The sequence below is a fragment of the Armigeres subalbatus genome, chromosome 3 (assembly GCF_024139115.2).
Source record: "Armigeres subalbatus isolate Guangzhou_Male chromosome 3, GZ_Asu_2, whole genome shotgun sequence".
Lineage (NCBI taxonomy): Eukaryota > Metazoa > Arthropoda > Insecta > Diptera > Culicidae > Armigeres > Armigeres subalbatus.
In genome coordinates, this window is record NC_085141.1 from 6,334,838 (window position 1) to 6,357,291 (window position 22,454).

Below are 22,454 nucleotides of genomic sequence, written 5' to 3' on the forward strand. Positions count from 1 at the left end.
TGCTAAGAAGAGTAGAGCCCGTGTTGCAAAGGGTGCGCCTTCCAATGGCAACGGTAAGCGGAAAGACAGAGGCGAAGTGATTATTGTCAAGTCTGACGATAAAAGCTATGCCGATGTCCTGAAGGCCATGAGGAGCGACGATAAGCTTACTGGCCTAGGAGGCGACGTCAACTGCATCTGTCGAACGCGGAAAGGTCCCCCTGGTACAGACAACAGACACCTCACCGGTCCACAGGCCTGTCCGGCCTCTAAAAGGGTTCAGACATGCAAGTAACACAGCTAAACTTAAACCACTGCGAGGCAGCGCGTGCGTAAGTTGATAGCGGGCGTAGCATTATCTATCATCCGCTATGGTGTACCGGCATGGGCCGTAGCACTAAAGGCCGAGTACAATGTAAAGAAACTGATCAGAGTCCACCGGCTGATGTGCCTACGTGCGCATATCGCACCATATCATATGCGTTATAACTGGGATCATGCCGATAGACATACTCCTAGAGGAAGATGTGGAGTGCTACAACGAAAGGGACTCGGTGCATGTGCGACGTGTCAAGAGATCAGCCTCGCTGCTCAAATGGCAAAGAGCATGGGACACCGCAGTCAAAGGTCGTTGGACCCACAGACTGATTCCAGATGTGTCCAACTGGGTCGATAGAAAACATGGTCAGGTCAACTTCCACCTAACACAGGTGTTGTCAGTGAACATGGTTGCTTTAAAAAAATCCTGCACAGGTTTGGCTTCGCAGATTCTGCGGAGTGTCCAGAATGTGTAGGTGAGGTGCAGTCGACAGAGCATGTGATGTTCGCATGCCCGCGATTCGAGGTAGAACGCAATGCCATGCTGCTTGTTAGCGGTATGGATACAACCCCGGACAACCTCGTCGAGAGGATGTGCCGGGAGGAAGTTATATGGAATGCGGTGAACACAGCATCTCAACAGATTATGTCGAAACTGCAGCGGGGGTGGCGTCTTGAACAAAACCAACGAATGCAGTAAGGGCACCTGTGATGCAGTGAACACTTTGCTCACCCCGACAACCAACATGTCGCTGGTGGGCTGCCATGACCTCCGTATGTAGATATAGAGGTCATTGCGGTTCATGCGCGGTTGTGGGGGTGCTCGTCTCCAACGTGAGATTATGATACGGATCGCTAGGTTAGTATCATAGCTTGCGATCGACGGGTGGTGAGGTTACCACCCTTGAAGTCGATGTGTATTAACTTCAAGTGCGTTAGCATAGGCGTGAGCGTTCTCAATAGTCCCCCTCTGATGTATTGCTTAATTGCGGGCCGGGGGTACGGACTGGCGAAAGGGTTTTGGTTTTTGTGGGTCGGGTAAGAGTTACATGACATACCCATCCCCACACTACCTGAGTTAACCTCCTCAGGTGTCTGGCTGCAGATTTCCGTTTACACTTGCTCAAAAAAAACCCTAAATATTGCGAAATTACAGTGAAACCATATTATCTAGTTTTTGTGTGAAATTGTTTTATTGACTTTTTTATTGACTTTAGCTTTGCTAAATTCCTCTTAAATGTTAGTTTTCAACAACGAAGCGTGACGTGTTTCCATTTCTGGACAGCATTTGTCTATATATGTACGAAAAAATAAAGTATAAAAACAAAGCTAGCAAAAATAGAAGCAAATTATAACAATGATATCACAAAATAGATACAGAGGACAGTACAAATCCCATAAATATCGGAAACTCTAAGAGTGTCTAAATCGGTTATTTGAGCCTAATAAAAAATGGACTTTTGGGGAAAAAATAAATTGTAAAAGAAAACAGATACGAGTACTTGAATGGTTTTATTAGAAAAAAATAATTATCTTAGGGCATAATAAAGGAAACTGGTCGAAGGTTTTTTATATTCTATCCATAGATTTACTGGGAGATTTAAAATTCAGTGTTTCAAAAGTTAGTTGTTACAGCCTTACGCCTACGTGTAAACGGAACTTTTAATGTGTAGTTAGATGTACTACCCATGATTTCATAGGTAACGTATAGGTATGTGATGATTTAAGGACAAACATCGCATGTTTAAAGTATTTCAAACCGTAAACACTAAAAATGCAACGTGTGGATTGATGTTACAATCGTTGAGCTACCTCGTTAAGCTCGTATTGTGTCAAAATCACAACAATTACATAAACTACGTGAATGGTCTATACGTCACTTACGGAATCATGGGAATCATGATAACCAGAGGACATCGCTTTGATAACCGCACTATGACGGTTTGCATTATTGGGTGCATGCTTTACTAACAAAACGGTATATTTTTTAACAATTAGGGACAGAACTCTCAGGACAGATATCCGTAAATTTTCATTCTCTTATTTCAGCGATACGATATATCCGTAATATTCTGAATGCGAATGTTGATCATCATAATGCATTTTTATATTTGTGTGTACGCGCATTGTGGAGTATAGGCGTGTGTTGTATGTGTGACATTGAGTTTACGACAATTGAAACATATTATTCCAAATAAGCGAATACAAAAAATAATAAGATTACACAATGAATTAAACTCTTCTTTACTGTTGTTGGCATTCGGCCTGATTTTGCGGCTTACGGGCGGACTTCTTACCACCACCGCCGCCACGTCCTCCTTTCCGGCTTTTCGCCACCGGTCGCTCTTCCTCTTCTTCTTCCTCCTCCTCCTCTTCCTCTTCCTCCTCTTCACTCATTCCTTCCTCATCCTCTTCTTCCTCCTCCTCCTCTTCCTCGCCGTCATCGTCTTCGTCCATCACCTCGCCGGTGTAGTACAGGATGGCCTTCGGGATGATACGAGCTCGCAAGAAATGACCAATCTCGAAGTCCGACGCCAGCAACATCTGGGTCGCATCGTCAACGTCTTTGTCGTCGTCCTGCACCTGAGGCGGATTGAAAAAGTTGAAGAAGGAGTCGTTTGGAAGCGTCTTGGTCAGAGTGCGAATCACTCCGCGGTGTTTGTGTTTTTGTTGTTTCTTGACCGTTTTGACCGTCACGTTCTTGCTAGGATTCCACTGAATCGAGCAGCCGGTGCACTTGAAGATTTCAGGACCTAGAAGAGAAAGATGGATAGAATACTTAGCGACGCGTCGATAAGTGGAAAGACCACAATATGCATTCAAAAAAAAACGGCCCACAAAATCCCTCACCTTCAAAGCTGAAAGGTTCTTCTTCATCCACTTGGCACCGCATGAAGTATGTCTTGGTCAAAACCGCGTCCTTGAAGTAAGTGTTCGGCGAAAAGTGGAACTCCAGCACATAACTCATCGGATCCGTCTTATACACGATGTTTACGTTGGTTAAATGTTCCAATAACGGTTCATCGTGCGGTTGGATCATATCAGCCATGGTCTGCGTGTTCTTGAACACGGTCAACCAGAAGGCAGGAATTCCCTTTGACTCTTCGATCACCTTCGAGTGTTGGTTTTTATAGTTCAGAGCCATACGCTTGAACTGTTCCGTCAGTTCAGAGTCGACATCCTTTTCCTCGTCGTCGCTCTCATCTTTCCATTCCGCTTCACCAGCTGCCAATTCGGCTTCCCCGGCAATGATGGCCTTTCGGCGATCCACCAGTGGCTGGTACAGTGCCTGATATTTGCATTCCAGAGCGTAAACCTCCTCGAAGAATTTTGCTTCCAGGCTCAAATACTTCTTCTGCAGATGCTTCAGGGCGTTGATCTTCGGCTGAACGTCACCGGGCAATGTCTTGATAACTTCCTTCATCATCATCCGACGCGACGCCGAGCACATGTATGCCGGATCTTCTAGGTACTCTGCCATCTGGTCTAGGGCGTCGGATACAGGCACGACAGCCTTCGAGGCATTGTTTTCGGTTCCAGTCATTGTGTTGGCTAGTTTTTCTTAATCAATTAGCTAGGAACGGAACTGTACACCTGTAACAATATAAACAAACAGATAGAAAAATATTAATAACAGTAGTATATGTCTGTATGTATTAGCCTCGTATAAGCCAGACCAGGGCTTGCAGAAATCGCTCTGAATAGATAACGAACAACGATAAAAAAGAGGCAAGTTCAAATGCATCATCAGAGCCAGTGTTCCCCGCATTTGGAGCTTTCTAAAAGAAATTTATCATGGGGTATAACATCCCGAATCAACCGTGGAATTAAATGGACAGTACTTAATTCGTCTTAGACGGTTGAATACATTCCACTAAAAGAGCTTAATATATTTTTCTGATCCCAAATCAGTTCTCTATCATGACAGCTTGCAAAAAAGTTTCTCGCGGTATGCTACATATCGTATATGTATACAAAGATGATAAGTGAGAGACTTGCTCTTTCTCCTTAGGATTCAATCCCTGAGTCAGGCTTAACTCGTCCCTACGTTCCCCCTACTATAACCCCTAGTGTTTGAACCATATTCCCAATTCCCACCAAACAAAAGAAGCTCAGAAAGACCGCTTTAAAATTGTATTAGGTAAATACCAATTTCTCAAAACGACCCATCCAACAAAGTTAGAAGGCTTTTTAAACCGAAGTTGGATTTTTCTCCAGATACAGGCAATTTACCCAACTTCGGAAGTAGTGCGCTAGATTCGCCTAAAGATGCGCTAAACAACGTATCAATTAGTTTGACAGATAAAACTTCGGAAGAAAGTTCGGTTCGGAAGTCCCTACTTCCGAATTCTAAGTTGGTGCTACGCCGACAATAATTCAAACTTCGCTCGGACAAATCCAACAGCAGTTCCACGCAGACCATCACCATGAACAGATGTATGTATGTGTACAATTTTTTTTAATTTTTATTTTTTTGCCCCTTAGGATTGCTATGATCGGGATGGGTTTTTGAAAGTTGACAAGTGATTATGCCGGAAGAACTAGTCTACTTTGACCAAATGAACACCGGACTGTGGGAATCAGCTAACATAATCCTCTTGATAACTTTCAGAAATGTGGTTTGGTCAGTCAAGTCAGTCACATAGGACAAAGTCTAGTTAAAATGTAAATTTGAATATGTCAGTATTATTTGTATGTACGTTAAGCGTTAATTATTTATTGAGTTATTTCTATTCTGTTAAGTTTCAACTTAAATGTCTTATATAACTTCGTCTTATTAGTGTTTTAGTCATTGTTAGATACAGTGTGTATAAAACTACAAAAGAATTGTTAAGTATTGCCTTACAAATCCTGTGTGTCCTTCCTCTATCTATCAATATCTGCTTTCTCCTTTTATCAAATTCTATTTTCTCTTTTATAGCTCAATCTCTACTTTTTTCTTTTGTCTTTCTTCTATCTCAGAATTTCAATTTAATATTTTTCTATCCAATAGTAGAGTAAACAATTTCTCAAACACAACAAAAAAAATCCTATCTAAATACCTAAATCTAAAATGTTCAATATTATTATTTCATTCATTTTTTCATTTCTATTTTTTTTATTCCTACGGTTTTTTCTTAATTGATTTCTGGTTTACTAGGTATTATGTTAAGACTTATCATCAGAACCAATGCAAAGTTTATGTAGGAAATATTCATTGTTATGGAGAAACATAAATTCAGATTCCTATCATTAAGCTATTTTCTATTCATTTAATTGCATCGAAATTACCATTTTGAATTTTCCAACCTGATGCAAATCCTCATAAGTCTAAATAGTTCTCCACTCCTAATTGAAAAAAATCTGAAATTTGAATGTCTCTAAAATAGAAGACTAATCTATTGTGATTCATGACTTCTCAATTTCAATCTATATTACAACCTATCATATCCTACCTCTGGCTACGCGTTGGCTTCGCTACTTCCAGTTGACGAGAAATAAATTGGTTAATTTCCCGACCCCTTGGAAAGTGCTAATGAGCCCTAGCGGATCCTCCATGTAAAGAGCTATACCTGATAAGTATGCCGGGACATTGAGATTCTCACGTCCGAATGTGTGAGTGGCGATAAAAGGAAAACAAACACTCCTAGATGGTGCAACTCAGCAATGATTGGGTTAAAATGAGTTTATTTCCATATATTTTTTGACTCCTTTGCAATCATTGTGATGACCCAATCAATTTTGAGGTTATGAGCAGAAGGAAAACAAACATGTATTTACACATGCCGAAGTGCACATTAGTGTGCGAGCGCTAAACGTCACTCATCTCAATACGATCAGGGGCTCAGTCTGCAAAGCTGCCGATCCACTGTGAATCGTTGAAGGTGCACTGAAGTGCTCCAATTGTGATATGATACACAGATACATACACAGATGAATATTATCTTCAGTGCCGTCAACCTCCGTGGCCTTGGCTAGGACAGACGTATGTATTTGTACAAATTTTTGTAGATATACTCTTTGGAAAAATAGCAAAACGAACTGACAACACTGACACCGATCGATGAACCGCTGAAGAGGGTATCGGTCCCCTATGATCAACACATCACCCACCAGCTACGCCATCGACTGAGAACATATTGCAGAAGTAAGTAAGGCTAAGAGGGAAACTGATAAGGGATCAAATTATGAGTTTAGGTCTAAGGTAGCTGAAAATGTATATCAGGAAAATCATTCAATTACGACATCAAACACTAAAATTTTAAGAAATGTCTCTTCTCCGTGGAAACTTGATGTTGCTGAGAGCTTGGAAATCTACCGACAAACGCGGTTGTTGAATAAAGATCAAGGAAATGGTAGCTCCTGGCTCTTCAAATTTATACCTAAGCATTAAGCGCAACAAGCGAGTAGAAGTAAGCACCGTAGTAAATAAGTACCTAGATAAATTATTATACCTACGCATAGTATAAATAGTGTAAGCTGCGATCAATTTCTTCAAGTCGAGTCAAGTACGAGACTCTGAAGACGGCCTTACTGTTGAGGTCGAAATACGTATCTGTCAAGATACAATTAAGTGGTGGAATTCAATGGGATTGTACAAACTTGTCTTATGACAAGTGAAATTAGCATTGCCAAATCACTCGCCACAGGTTCCATTCGACGCGAAATCATGTCCATAGTTTGCTATGGAAAATTTACCAGATGGATGTTTGTTATGCACAAAACGCTAAAAACTCTCACTCATATTTTTTAGTATTGTTGACAGATAAGTCAAAGCGAACAAGAATAAGAGTTCAAAGAAACGGTTTCAGCAGCATTTGTAGGACAGTAGCAGAGAACGCATTGAAAGTTTAACGGCAAAATGTGAAGGTTGCGATGAAAGAGGATGATGCTGGGAGATTTCAATCAACCCGGTCTTGTTTAGTCACCCGTAAATTCGACGACCACCCCTGCCAGCCGCCTTCTCGGTGATGGAACCGATTCTATGGGATTAAGCCAAATTATTTTTTTATATCCAATTTCCAATCTCGCTTCCTTGATTTGGTGTTTGTGAACGAAAATTTAATTTCTGACTGTGCGGTCTTTGAAGCATCGGATACGATTGCTCCTCTTAATATCCATCATCCTGCTTTTGAAATTTCTATCGCAAATGGCCGTCATGTTGGATTAGACGAGCGGTTCTCAACCTTTTTCTTGAGAGGTACCCCTTCGAACTTTTGCTTTCACCGAGGTACCCCCTATTTTTCTATTTTTATTTTATATAAGGAAAAGGGACCTGAAAACCAAAGGGGAAATATGCCTCTCCAAAAAGTTATTTGAGATTTTCATCATTCCATGAAACTTTCCATTTAAATCCAAAACTTTCACAATACATTCAGAACTGTTGGGGGCTTCCGAGCCTTCCGAGCCTTTTCAAAGGATGCTTCCGAGCCTCTTGGAAGGAGGCTTCCGAGCCTCTTGAAAGGAGGCTTCCGAGCCTCTTGAAAGGAGGCTTCCGAGCCTCTTGAAAGGAGGCTTCCGAGCCTCTTGAAAGAATGATTCCGAGCCTCTTGAAAGGAGGCTTCTGAGCCTCTTGAAAGGAGGCTTCTGAGCCTCTTGAAAGGAGGCTTCTGAGCCTCTTGAAAGAAGGCTTCTGAGCCTCTTGAAAGGAGGCTTCCGAGCCTCTTGAAAGGAGGCTTCCGAGCCTCTTGAAAGGAGGCTTCTGAGCCTCTTGAAAGGAGGCTTCCGAGCCTCTTGAAAGGAGGCTTCCGAGCCTCTTGAAAGGAGGCTTCCGAGCCTCTTGAAAGGAGGCTTCCGAGCCTCTTGAAAGGAGGCTTCCGAGCCTCTTGAAAGGAGGCTTCCGAGCCTCTTGAAAGGAGGCTTCTGAGCCTCTTGAAAGGAGGCTTCTGAGCCTCTTGAAAGGAGGCTTCTGAGCCTCTTGAAAGGAGGCTTCCGAGCCTCTTGAAAGGAGGCTTCTGAGCCTCTTGAAAGGAGGCTTCTGAGCCTCTTGAAAGGAGGCTTCTGAGCCTCTTGAAAGGAGGCTTCTGAGCCTCTTGAAAGGAGGCTTCCAGGCCTCTTGAAAGGAGGCTCTGAGCCTCTTGAAAGGAGGCTTCCGAGCCTCTTGAAAGGAGGCTTCCGAGCCTCTTGAAAGGAGGCTTCTGAGCCTCTTGAAAGGAGGCTTCCGAGCCTCTTGAAAGGAGGCTTCCGAGCCTCTTGAAAGGAGGCTTCCGAGCCTCTTGAAAGGAGGCTTCCGAGCCTCTTGAAAGGAGGCTTCCGAGCCTCTTGAAAGGAGGCTTCCGAGCCTCTTGAAAGGAGGCTTCTGAGCCTCTTAAAAGGAGGCTTCTGAGCCTCTTGAAAGGAGGCTTCCGAGCCTCTTGAAAGGAGGCTTCCGAGCCTCTTGAAAGGAGGCTTCCGAGCCTCTTGAAAGGCCTCCTGGGCCCTTTGAAAGGAGGCTTCCGAGCTTATTGAAAGGAGTCATCCGAGCCTTTTGAAGAAGGCTTCCGAACCTCTTGAAAGGAGGCTTACGAGCCTCTTGAAAGGAGGCTTACGAGCCTCTTGAAAGGAGGCTTCCGAACCTCTTGAAAGGAGGCTTCCGTCACGCGTTACGCATGAAAAAAAAAAAGTTGATGTCTCTCAAATTAAGGCTTCCGTATCTTAAAATTAAAGATTTTAGTTAAGTAGCATATTCTCATTATATTACTAGCAGACCCGACGAATTTGCTTCACCTGAAATCGATTGAGTTATTTCGAAATTTTTGTTTCATTTGTATGGGAGCCCCCCTTTCCAGAAGCGGGAGGGGTTTCGAAACATCACAAACACATATCTTTCCTTCCAAAACCTTCACATGCCAGATTTGGTTCCATTTGCTTGATTAATTCTCGAGCTATGAAGAAATTGGTGTTTTGTTTGTATGGGAACCCCCCTTTTCAAAGAAGCGAGAGGCCTCAAACCAACTTAAGAACCTTGAAGCAGGGTAGAAATATTTCACAGTCAATGCAGTGAAAAACATGGATCTCAGTAAAATCTGCTGTCGCCTTCATCGCCGCCGTGGTGAGTGCGACTAGGTGCAGCCGAAACATCATTTCCAACGCCGACTATTCAATTTCGCATTCAGCCACTCACAAGTCGCTCTGACATGCTGCTCAGTTCGCGCCTTACCGTATGACTGTGAGTGGCCCATTTAAACGCGTGGTGAATTTTTTCAATTTGCTGGGTGAATGTATACATTTTGCTGTGGTAAATTTCATCTTCGCGGCGCTGTGAGTGATGTGAGTTCTGTTGTTTACTTTTCTGCCACTCCGGGAATGTGAGGTTGATTTCAAAGCAGGAAGAAAATAAAAAAATGATATAAAAAAACATCACCTTCATCCAGTGCTGCCGAATATTTACAACCCTGCCTTGAAGTTTCTTTTCTGATCTTTTATCCAACTGCCCTTCATACACTGTGCTGGTTGTGGTGAGCAAGATTTGATAGGCTTTGATTTACTGATCACCGGACATATTATACTAGGTTTTGAAATAAAAAAATATTTACAATTATCAAATTTTTATCGATAAATATTTATTAGAGTTCTAATACATCCGCCATTACGCCTTTTTGTCCGAGGTACCCCCTGGGGTTAGCAAAGGTACCCCCAGGGGTACATGTACCCCAGGTTGAGAACCGCTGGATTAGACGATTGTTTGGATGTCGCAAGACGCAAGACTAATTTCCAACTACTCAGACGTAGTTTGTCCCGATTCGACTGGAACGCTTTGGATGACTCGGTTACTGATTCTGCTGTTAATCGTTTCAACAGTTTTCTACGTTTTCTACAAATTTAAAGAAATAGACAGTGTTAAGCGAAACAGGGACACTATTGATCTCTACCCTGTTAGTGAATCAGGACCCAAAAGGTGCCCAGCAAGGACCAAATTATTCATAGAACTTCCGGTTTGTACCATACACCCATATTGTCGTTCCGGAGTTCTCGAAGCCCCTGGGTCAAAACCCGCACACGTGACGAAGTGAGGTTAGGTCATCCACCCACGACCAGAAACGCGATACTCTGTTATTAGGGAAGTGTTGGAGTTCCGGAGGTCAATCGACGACCAAAAGACTACACCGGCCAACTGATCAACCACGAAGTGGTTCAACGAGCGCCGCATAGTTCGAAGAATTCCTCCAGCCCGATCTCCAGGACCCCTGCAAAGGCGCCCACGCTAATTGTCGCACGGACAGCGGCTAGTGCACCAGGCTCCCTGCGAGTCGTATAACACCCGAAGAACAGTCCCGGGGAAGGTCGCTCTCTCCGCATGTGGCAGTCCCACGCAACAAGGAATCACCTATCGTATTCGCCGGCCGGCCCATCCGCACACTATTCACACTCATACACCCATGTAAGTTTTATAATAAATAGTTCAAAATAGTAATTGCGGTGTGAGCCAGTTATTTATAAGTAGAAAGAACTCTAGAATGGCCCTATCAAGCCGACCTTGGGTACAGTAGAGCTCAAGCTCTGACTAGCCGGTGCCCAGGTTCTAATCAGCTAGGCGCAGCGTCTCTTGAAGATGGCTGGAGATATATTCGATCCGCCATTGGTAGCACCGCAACCGCTGCACTTGGCACGGTGCCGCCGGATCAGAGAAACGACTGGTATGACGGCGAATGTGAGCAGTTAGTGGAAGAGAAGAATGCAGCATGGGCGAGATTGCTGCAACACCGCACGAGGGCGAACGAGGCACGATATAAACAGGCGCGGAACAGACAAAACTCGATTTTCCGGAGGAAAAAGCGCCAGCAGGAAGATCGAGACCGTGAAGAAACGGAGCAACTGTACCGCGCTAATAACACACGAAAGTTCTATGAGAAGTTAAACCGTTCACGTAAGGGCCACGTGCCACAGCCTGATATGTGTAAGGACATAAACGGGAACCTTCTTACGAACGAGCGTGAGGTGATCCAAAGGTGGCGGCAGCACTACGAAGAACACCTGAATGGCGATTTGGCAGACGAAGATGGCGGTATGGTGATGGACCTGGGAGAACGCGCGCAGGAAACAATTTTACCGGCTCCGGATCTCCAGGAAATCCAGGAGGAGATTGGCCGGCTGAAGAACAACAAAGCCCCTGGGGTTGACCAACTACCAGGAGAGCTATTTAAACACGGTGGTGAGGCACTGGCTAGAGCGCTGCACTGGGTCATTACCAAGATTTGGGAGGAGGAAGTTTTGCCGCAGGAGTGGATGGAAGGTGTCGTGTGTCCCATCTACAAAAGGGCGATAAGCTGGATTGTAGCAACTACCGCGCAATCACATTGCTGAACGCCGCCTACAAGGTACTCTCTCAAATTTTATGCCGTCGACTAGCACCAACTGCAAGGGAGTTCGTGGGGCAGTACCAGGCGGGTTTTATGGGCGAACGCTCCACCACGGACCAGGTGTTCGCCATTCGCCAAGTACTGCAGAAATGCCGCGAATACAACGTGCCCACACATCATCTATTCATCGACTTCAAAGCCGCATATGATACAATCGATCGGGACCAGCTATGGCAGCTAATGCACGAACACGGTTTTCCGGATAAACTGACACGGTTGATCAAAGCGACGATGGATCGGGTGATGTGCGTAGTTCGAGTTTCAGGGGCATTCTCGAGTCCCTTCGAAACCCGCAGAGGGTTACGGCAAGGTGATGGTCTTTCGTGTTTGCTATTCAACATCGCTTTGGAAGGGTAATACGAAGAGCAGGGATTAACACGAGTGGTACAATTTTCAATAAGTCCGTCCAGCTATTTGGTTTCGCCGACGACATAGATATTATGGCACGTAACTTTGAGAAGATGGAGGAAGCCTACATCAGACTGAAGAGGGAAGCTAAGCGGATCGGACTAGTCATCAACACGTCGAAGACGAAGTACATGATAGGAAGAGGTTCAAGAGAAGACAATGTGAGCCACCCACCGCGAGTTTGCATCGGTGGTGACGAAATCGAGGTGGTAGAAGAATTTGTGTACTTGGGCTCACTGGTGACTGCCGAAAATGACACCAGCGAGTCTTGTTTGTGCACTGGTACGTATCACATCGATATTGTTCGCTCTGTGAAGCAAGTCAATAACATCTCTTTTTCTCTACCTACGCTCACAACTATTGTGCGGCAAATGCCGGTCCCCAACGATGATAGTCTGCCCGTGCGGCGGATAAGAAAATACAACGAGGCAAATTCCGGTCCGTTTTTGATAATCGCAGAATCAAGAAACGGTGCCAACATTGTTGCTACTAAAATAGGAAAAATGCTAATCCAAAAGTTCGGAAGCGATTATATCCGATCTATTCCGATGTCAAAGAAGAAGCTAAAAATCTTGATGCGCTCAGCTCGGGCCGCCAACCTACTGGTGGAAACAGAGCAAGAAAACGTAAAATTCTCGATCCCGCAACGTTTAGTGGAGTGCCTCGGTGTGGCTTACATCGAGCCCGAAGTGGATACGGAGGAATTAACAACGGCTGTTGCATTCGATAAAGCTAAAATGTACCAAACAGAAAATCCACCGATAGTTGAGTGTCGTCGCATAACCAAAAAGCGAATGATGGCTCAATCAAATCGTTGTATACTGTCATATTTACATTCGATGGTCTAGTGCTCCCCTCCCACGTCGAGATAAACAATGTGCTGTATGCAGTTAAGCCTTACGTGTACCAAACTCGTCAATGTGGTAACTGTTGGCGATTGGGACACGACAAGAAGAATTGTAAAAGTGCTATACGCTGCCCCAACTGTCTGGAAGGAAATAATGATCCCGAACATCAATGTATGCAGGAAAATCCCCAGTGTGTCAATTGTCAGGGTGCTCATAAAGCAAATGATCACAGAAGATGTCGCAAAATCATCACAAAGAAGAAGCAAGATGCTGAACGCCAACACTCTCATTCTCAAGGATATATTGACTGGTTCTGTTCCGTGATACAGGAAGAATCCGGAACTACTATTCATCAAGAAAACAATCAGCGTACTCAATCTATGGAATGTGCATCAATAACCGTCTCTCTAGAATCTGCATCGTCAACCGTCTCACCTTCTTTGAATAATTCCGTCACGACTGCTCCTGCACCGAAACGCCGTTTGAATGACACCGACTGGCACGATGAGCTTCCCCAACTCGAGGTAAACATTTCGGAAGGGGTATGCAAATCTATTCAGTCCGGTATGGTCTCAAATGAGGTAGTGGATGTAATGGCCGAAGTCCTGGAGGTCGCTCCTGGAGATGTGGAATCAAGAATCAAAATTCGTGATCTCGTTCTTGACAGAATTTCCGAGATGGTCAATAATCACGTAAAGCAGTATCTCAATACGTTACGCTTATGATAATAATCCACGCTAGTGGATACAATGGATGTTGAATCAATACGATGTTTGCAATGGAATTGCCGAGGTTTGCTCAGCAAACGCTCGGTGCTGATTGACCTTATTAACGAACTCCAATCTAGTATCGTCTTCTTAAGTGAGACTCATCTCGATCGAACTACGTATCTAAACATCCCGCATTATGTAACATTTCGTAAAGATCATCGTAGAAACTCAATGGGCGTTGCACTTGCGATTCGAAAAGAATTGAACCCTTCGGCCTTTCAACTGAATACTCACGTTGATATCCAGCATATTTCCTGTCAAGTTCGAACTAGTGTCGGCGTTATAACGATTGTATCCATCTACATACACCCTCAAGCGAACGTATCGGAGAACAATTTTATTCAATTTTTCCGTTCGATACCAAAACCCTACGTCGTTGGTGGAGATTTTAACGCCAAGCATCAGATGTGGGGAATCATAGTGAAAATCAACGTGGCCGTTACTTATATGAAGCTCTGGATTCGGAAAATCTCATCGTTCTTAATAATGGTGAATCAACACGTTTCGACCAAAATCATTCATGGAGTGCTATCGATCTCACTATAACTTCACCAGAAGTAAGTCTGCTGTTCGGCTGGAAAGTTCTCGACAATCCTGCAGGAAGTGACCATTTTCCTATCGTGTTCGGGTTACTAGACACAACAATCCAACAAACTCAGACAATTTTAAATTGGAAGAAAATAAAATGGGAAACATATACTAGCAAAATAGCTAATGACTTGGAAGCTTTCGAACAAACTGGAGAGACGTTGGACTATGTCGGATTTTTTGGGATGGTATGGAATGCTCTCGTACATTCCGCACCTAATCCTACATTAAGATCTGGAAATACGAAGATTCCGCAACCGTACTGGGACGAAGAACTCACCTCAGCCAAACAGGAATCCAGAGCGGCATTCAAAACATGGAAACGAGTGTTAACATACGAAGCTTACGAAGCCTACAGGAAATCTGAAAACCAATTTAGAGAAATGATAAAGGAGAAGAAAACATTGAGCTGGAAAGTGTTTTGTGATGGTCTCGATAGCTCTACCTCAATCAACACACTTTGGAAAATGGCACGTCGCTACAAAGGTCGAACTGCTTCAGGGAGTCGTCAAAGTATCTCCAATGCCGTTCTGGAGGGTTTACTGGATAAACTTGCCCCTTGCTGTTCTCGAAACATTCCCATTGAGTTTCCAGCATGCACTTGTGGAGATCATATTAGAGGCAATTACTTTTCTATGTGTGATCTACAAGCTGTTATTAAGACTGGAAAGGATACGGCACCTGGTGCTGATGGCGTTTCATATTCCGCCATTGCAAACCTTCCATCTATTGGAATGCAGACATTGCTTAGGATCTACAACCGAATTTTTGAGAACGGAGAGCTGCCTAGTGAGTGGAAGCTTTTTCAAATAATAGCCATACCAAAGCCGGGACAACAGATAAGCTCTGCCTCAACGATTCGTCCAATTGCTCTAGCGTCTTGTTTCCGTAAGACATATGAAGCAATGATTAAAGAAAAGTTAGAATGGTATATCGAAAATAAACAACTTTTTCCATTCGAGATGTGCGGATTTCGAAAAGGGAAAAGCACGGTTGACGCTGTCAGCATTATTATCGAGGAATCTTATCGGGCATTTCAAAGACGTGAACATGTTCTTCTGTGCAGTATCGATATTAAAAGTGCTTATGATAATGTGGATATCAACTGTTTAGTTGCAGAAATGAGAGTAATGGGCATTGATATGTGCATGATCAGGGCAGTGTATTGGCTCTTCCAAGAAAGAATAATTGTGATAAAAACTAATGACAAGCAGGAAATTCTCCGTACTACGTGGAAAGGACTCCCTCAAGGATCTCCGTTGAGTCCTATTTGCTTCAATATTCTAGTAACCAGAATGATGAAGAATATTCCTAGACGTATCATTCGAGTGGGGTATGCTGATGACTTCACCATAGCTGTTTGTGGTAATCTTCTGGAAGAAACGAGTGAAGTCTTGCAAGCCGGTTTAAATTGTTTGGTAGAAGACATCTCTAACATTGGCCTTGAACTATCATCGACGAAATGCCACGTCATGGTTATTTCGAAGGTTAAATATGACGAAGTTCCAATAATTCGCATCGATGAAGAAATATTACCAGTTGTGGAATCTGTGAAGATACTTGGAATACAGCTAACATCAAACCTGTCGTGGTCACACCATGTAAACAATGTGAAACAACGCTCGCTTCCGTATGTTAATTTTCTAAGAAGTATAGCTGGACAATATTGAGGAGCGCACATCCGAACCATGCTTCAAATATACAAATCATGTGTCCTCCCAATTCTCGAATATGGTGCAGTTCTCTTGGAACGGATACCGAGAAAAGACGCTTTGACTCTAGATCGGATTCAGTACTCGTGTATTCGTATTTGCCTCGGGTCTACTAAAACGACTCATACAGGTTCACTGGAAGTGATGGCCGGATTAACACCTCTGGGTATTCGGAGAGACACAGCTAGATTACGGTTTGTCAACAGGAGGTTGGGCTTAGAATCCTGGCTTAGAAGATGTAATCCCCCGAATCCTCGATACACCTCGATATTTTCGCAACCTATTTCCTGTTTGCAAGATTTCTTCCACTGTAATCATAGCCTTCCAAACCTACCTTGCTTTCTTTTCGACCCAGTAGTGAGGAAAAAGCAACTCTCCATCAATCTTCGAATGCAGTCGATCATGAAACAACCTGGAGAGCTGTCCGCAAACGAATTAGTAGTGAGAGAAATAAGGAGATCCTTTGGTGAAGCCCATGTATGTGCGACCGATGGATCTAAGGGTTCAAATGGAACAGGATACGCAGTTGTGAATAACTTCTTGGCGCCCCGTATTTGTGTGAGACTACCGCAAAGCATATCTGTGTACATGGCAGAGCTTCTCGCAATACTGAGTGCAGTGCGTCTCATCAAAATTCCGCTAGGGGAAAGTACGTTGTGATGACAGACAGCATGAGTGTCTTGAAAGGTCTTCAATCGAGAGACATTAATTCATCAACTCCAAAGGCCTGGTTCGAAATTAAGGAAACAGTACACTTAACGGAGTCCGAGGGTTTTGACATCACATTCTTCTGGGTTCCTTCCCACAGTGGCATTGTCATGAATGAAGAAGCAGACGAACTGGCAAAAGAAGCGTGCATTAGCGGAGCGGAACAACAACATCAGCTGACTCATCTAGATATTAGCTTCCCGGCGAAGCAAAAAGGACTGCGTATATGGCAGGATAACTGGTCCGAAGGAACAAAAGGTCGTTTCTGCAATAGTATTCTGCGCACTGTCTCTCAGCAACCCTGGTTCATGGACGATCCGTTCAATCGAAGACAGGTAGTCATTCTGTGTAAACTTATCAGCAACCACTCCCGCCTCCCGGCTCATCTCACACGTAACAGGATTATAGACGACGACACGTGCTCTTGTGGCGAAGCGCGTGGTGATCCAGGTCATGTGTTATTCGAGTGTGTCAGATTTGTAAATCAGAGACATAAACTTTGGGCAATTCTAACTAGAAAACATGTAATACCAGATCTGAAAACTATACTTAAGGAAAAAGACATTGACATTCTTACTACTTTAACAAATTTTGTAATTGAATGTAATATTGATATGTAGTAGGTTGTAGCTAACACTTGGCAGGCTATGTGTATATAAGTAAAGCCAAATAAAAAACCAAAAAAAAAAAAAAATAAAAAAAAAAAAATAAATGACACCAGCAGAGAAATTCGGAGACGCATAGTGGCTGGAAATCGTAGGGGAAAGTGGGGCAAGATGGCCATCCTAAGCGATAACTCTTGTAAAATAGTGACACTGCTTCAAATTCTGCTGATTTGTCCATGAAACACCTTTATGATGACCCGTCTTTGACATAAGTATCAACAAACACTGAATAATAACGTTTCAGTATCTTATAAACTGATTTTAAAAAAGGTGTTTTTATTATGCCTATATTTATCATATGGGGCAATATGACCACCCCCTCGGGGCAAGACGAGCATGGACCAAAAACTATATCAAAAGTGTGCTAAATTTTTTTAGAATAAGAGACACATTTCTTGCACTTCTATGGGTTATGTTCAAATGGTGCTTCGTTTAAAAATGTCGTATTTCATGTTGATTTCTTGACAACTGGCACTACGACAATATCAGAATTTGCCTAAAACTAATTTTTACTGTTAAAACAATATCCTTTGTTTTAAATCATCTCTGATTCACGCAGAAACTATTTTGATCATTTTTTTAATGCTTTTAAGGGTTAGGCGACTCTTAATTCTGGAGAAGATCTTGTTCCTATACAGATGGCAATACCGCCCCAGGCCGACGTATATCCAAAGATTTATATCCTATCAAACCTAATTACTTTGAATCTCCTCAAAATATTATTGTATATAGGCTAGAGATAAATAAAAGCTTCGGTAAATATCAATTTGTCCTGAAAAATGAGTAATTTGGGCTTCAATTGTTAAATTATGTAACTAGCAAATTATAAGAAAATTCGAATTTCAACTAAACCATCTTCAAATAAATATTACAAGAACAAGTGTGGTTGTCAAAGTGCATTTTTCAGTTGTATAGCCCTTTTACATTATTGTAAACCATCCCTTGTAATAATAATGTGAATATAATGCTCACTTAAGGCATAATTAACGTTGGCTGTCTTGCCCCATATGGCCATCTTACCCCACTTTCCCCTACGTACTTTGGACTCCGCAAGACGCTCCGATCGAATAGAGTTCGCCGCCGTACCAAACTGACAATCTACAAAACGCTAATTAGACCGGTAGTCCTCTACGGACACGAGACCTGGACGATGCTCGTGGAGGACCAACGCGCACTTGGAGTTTTCGAAAGGAAAGTGCTGCGTACCATCTATGGTGGGGTGCAGATGGCGGACGGTACGTGGAGGAGGCGAATGAACCACGAATTGCATCAGCTGTTGGGAGAACCATCCATCGTTCACACCGCGAAAATCGGACGACTGCGATGGGCCGGGCACGTAGCCAGAATGTCGGACAGTAACCCGGTGAAAATGGTTCTCGACAACGATCCGACGGGCACAAGAAGGCGAGGTGCGCAGCGGGCAAGGTGGATCGATCAGGTGGAAGATGACTTGCGGACCCTCCGTAGACTGCGTGGTTGGCGACGTGTAGCCATGGACCGAGCCGAATGGAGAAGACTTTTATATACCGCACAGGCCACTTCGGCCTTAGTCTGATTAAATAATAAATAATGCCAACTTAGAAATTCAAAGGACTAGATTCTTTGAGTACTCGATTTTTCTAAACTGATCCTAAAATTCCACCCAACCAAGCTTGAAGAACTCTCCAAAAAAAGGATGCAGGTAAAAATGACTGTAAGGTCTGCGAATTATCTAATAAGAAGAATGGTATCCTATCACCTGAAGAAAATCCTACTTAGCAAGCAGCAGGATCAGTTTTCTATTTTTTATCAAGTGGGAAAAAGATAGCGAAGATTCATGCAATGCCTTCTTGGAGCAGATGGATATGTAGAAGTGGCGCAATCCTACTCCCTATGAACAAAAAAGTACCCAGTCGAAAAGATTTCAACCATGATTTCGCACGGAGTCTCAATGTTTGAAATAAAAATGTGCTCAGGCACTAGCACAGGAAGAAATGATAAATCTCGGGTCGCGAAATGTCAGAAATCGCAAACCAAACTGTGATGAGAATTGAGCTATGACAGTACAAAGGCGACTAGTTGGAATGAGCAGTCTGGAGTAGTGTAAGAGTCTCTAAGGAGCAGAACTGAATGCAGCAGAAGGTCCAAAAGGTCGCTCAACTGAATAGATAGAGTTGATTTGATAACACCCAGCGGACTTACGTGCGACATCAGCTCAGTCCCAGCGATTCCAGGTGCGAATTTCAATGCGTTTGATCCGGATGATAACTCCATTGGAAAGCAAAAATGGTAAAGTGTCATTCCTCAAAACGTAATAGCAGTCCACGATGTTTGCAACAACATTTAAAGCAACACTGTCCAAAATATTGGGAAAAGAAGCTAAGTTCTATCGCGCGTCCCGGCAATCCTGAGTTGCAATCCCCAACAGCTTGTCTAACTCGACGTCAAACCACTGCATCAACTTAAGTTCCGTGGTTCGTGGTTCGGATAAGAAATCCAATGTTAGAGGCCGAGAAGGTATGTCGAACCAACTGGAATATGGCAAGGCTGATAACACGAGAGAACTTGTCCAGTCTTAGTTATTTGAACTCTCATTTGGCAGTGTATAAAATGCATAATATTCGTTGCTGATATCTATCTTATCGATCTTACGTCTCACGTGACTTACCATACGCAACCGCGCCAACGCGGCATAATTTGAATTGAACATCAGAAGGCCACGACTTACAACACGTTTGCAAAGCAACCAGCTTTTCCCCTGATTAGTTAGGAACGACACGTAAGTACTATTTTGTCATCGACAATAACCTAACGTATTCGGCTGGTCCTTTTCCGTAACTTTTCCAGTTTTGGACATGTTCATAGTTTGGCCAGTGAGTTTCTAGCGTTGGCATAAGCATTGTTACGGTGAAATTCGTAGATTGGACACTAGTGATACTCATGTTTTACTTTTGAGATCCTTATCTAGAATGCTATCAGAAATCAAGAAGAGGAGTGGTCCTTAATTCCAGTCTTAAACAAAAATAACAAAAGCATGAGGATTACTACTCCTGGCCACGCCCATCTTCACCGTAACTAGGGAGAGGAAGGAAGTGTTGATGTAGTACTTACTTAACAAAAGGCCACCGACTTAGCGACACCCTCATAAGTACCACGGAGTTGGATAATGAGGAAGGTATTCGTTGGGTCAGGATTTGCCTGTAGCTGGCAATGTAACCGTGGTAGATCTTACCCCGTAACACACTACCCAGCATTACGGGTCTCATAGTTTGGCCAGTGAGTTTCTAGCGTTACTCCGAAAATAAAGCAATTTTTGAGCTGTCTGAAACTCGATTATGCTTATGCACATGTGATAGATTTTAGTTCGGAAAAGATATTGGGAGGGTAATCGTTCCCTTCGGTGGGGTTTGATCCCACGAAACCAGTACGCTAGACAGGTGCTTTCGCTACTAAGCTACGAAGGATCTCCGTCGTTTTCCGCAGCACAATATAGAGTAGAACAAAGGTAACTGACCTAATGCACAGTGTAAACTAACAGATTGTCGTATTCAATAAAATTACAACTGTAACCTAAGAAAGATTTCCTCTACCTTATTCATCTACTAGATAGTATGGTCATGCAACAGCCAGACAATTTCACCTACTATAGGAACCTAGTTAAATTATTTTGATAACTCACTACCTCTTACTCCCAAAAGCTACTTTTCTTGAAGATAAAAGCAATTGCAATTACTAATACCTTTCTTCAAGTTTTTGTCAAATTTACTAATAAGTTCTCAAATTTCATAACGCCCTTTTTTGGGATGTAATCCGCATTGGGTCCCGACCATCCAAGGTAAATATCGGAAATGACGCACTTAAGGTCCAGACGCGAAACTCAGCACCAAAAAACAGCAATAGTCAAGGTTATGTTCCCATCTACTTGTCTCCTTCTTTTCCATCTACGAAGCAAAATTTAATTCCCACTTGCCGACTAACTTCTCGAATACTTCATCGCACGCAATTGGCATGTCCACGGGAGAAAGCTGTGAAGTGTTTTTTTTTTCGCAAAAACCATTCGAAGCAACCCGTAATTTAGGACGTCAATCACTCCAACTGGAGTGTAGCTTTCGGCGATCACCCTTGGAAACCGAAAGCAACAAGAACGTGAAAAAGCACATGTCGGACACTCTTCACCATTTTGCGACTTACCTTATCGATGGAAAATGTACGGCCTGAACACACGGAAACTCCGACTCGCTAGCCGGTGGACGGAAGCACCAGGGAACGACCGATTCTCTGCGGAACTCGGGAAAATTCCTTTGCTCACACACTGGTCCTTCGCGGAAAGGTTTTCAAACGCCAAGAAAAACTCGCCTCGCCATGCAACAACCAAACGGGGAACAGATGAAAAACGCGAGTGAGAACAAACTGCGATGAGCACCGCGCTGTCGTCTGCCGCACTTCCGAAGCCCAGAGAGACGACGAGAACAAAAGGAATGTGCAGACAGAAAGGAATGGAAGATCCGCAGACGAAAAACAACAAAAACTGTCCGGATATGGTTTTGCGTTTGCATAAGCGAGAGAAGACTATCATTTGGCGGCCGGCAAAAAGTATCGTGCGCGTGTTGATTTGACAGAAATGACAGCAATGATTGGCGGGATCGATTAAACGTCAAAATTTTCGAAGCAAATTATTAGGCCTTTTCATGAGGTCTGTTCAAAATATTACACGGTTAGAAAAAAGTACCTAATTTTAGGTACTTTTTTTCTCTTGCATCTCCCTCCCTCTTCCCTTTGTTGTCATAAAATGAAGAGCAAAACCACTCAACAAGGGCATTAAAGTGTGGGAACCCAACGTTGAGTAATCTCATGTTTACAAAAGTTGAGTGAAATTTACCTAACCTTTGGTTAGTTTCTATTTAAAATTAAGTATATTTTACTTAATATTGCGCTTTTTGCACTTTATAAGAGTTTTGCGAGATTTTTTTCTCACAGTCATCTTTTTCTCATACACTCCATACACCCAAAAAAGTTTGATTTTCCGTGTATAATATTTGTGTGTGAGTGCTCAATCTGAAAACAAATAGACGTCAAATCATGGCGGGAATCGATTTAGTGTGCACGCTTACATGTGACTAACGAGTAATGGGTTATAATTGGGTAAATTACAGTAACAAAA

General features: G+C 43.1%; 1 protein-coding gene across 1 annotated transcript; it reads right to left on the bottom strand.

The window, feature by feature from the left end:
- Positions 1-1,790: 1,790 nt before the first annotated feature.
- LOC134225278 (nucleosome assembly protein 1-like 4) lies at positions 1,791-21,760 on the bottom strand. The gene is made up of 3 exons (XM_062705221.1): positions 21,485-21,760; positions 3,148-3,891; positions 1,791-3,050 (listed from the first exon to the last, which is right to left on the bottom strand). The coding sequence occupies exons 2-3, from the start codon at positions 3,839-3,841 to the stop codon at positions 2,542-2,544; spliced, it is 1,203 nt and encodes a 400-aa protein (XP_062561205.1). The 5' UTR covers positions 3,842-3,891; positions 21,485-21,760; the 3' UTR covers positions 1,791-2,541.
- Positions 21,761-22,454: the final 694 nt, after the last annotated feature.

What these genes read in the sequence shown, in the direction of transcription:
- LOC134225278 (XM_062705221.1), bottom strand. Translation starts at nt 3,841, where the DNA reads ATGACTGGAACCGAAAACAATGCCTCGAAGGCTGTCGTGCCTGTATCC. An exon ending in AGAACCTTTCAGCTTTGAAG is followed by an intron (nt 3,051 to 3,147) that starts GTGAGGGATTTT and finishes TTTCTCTTCTAG; the next exon opens with GTCCTGAAATCTTCAAGTGC.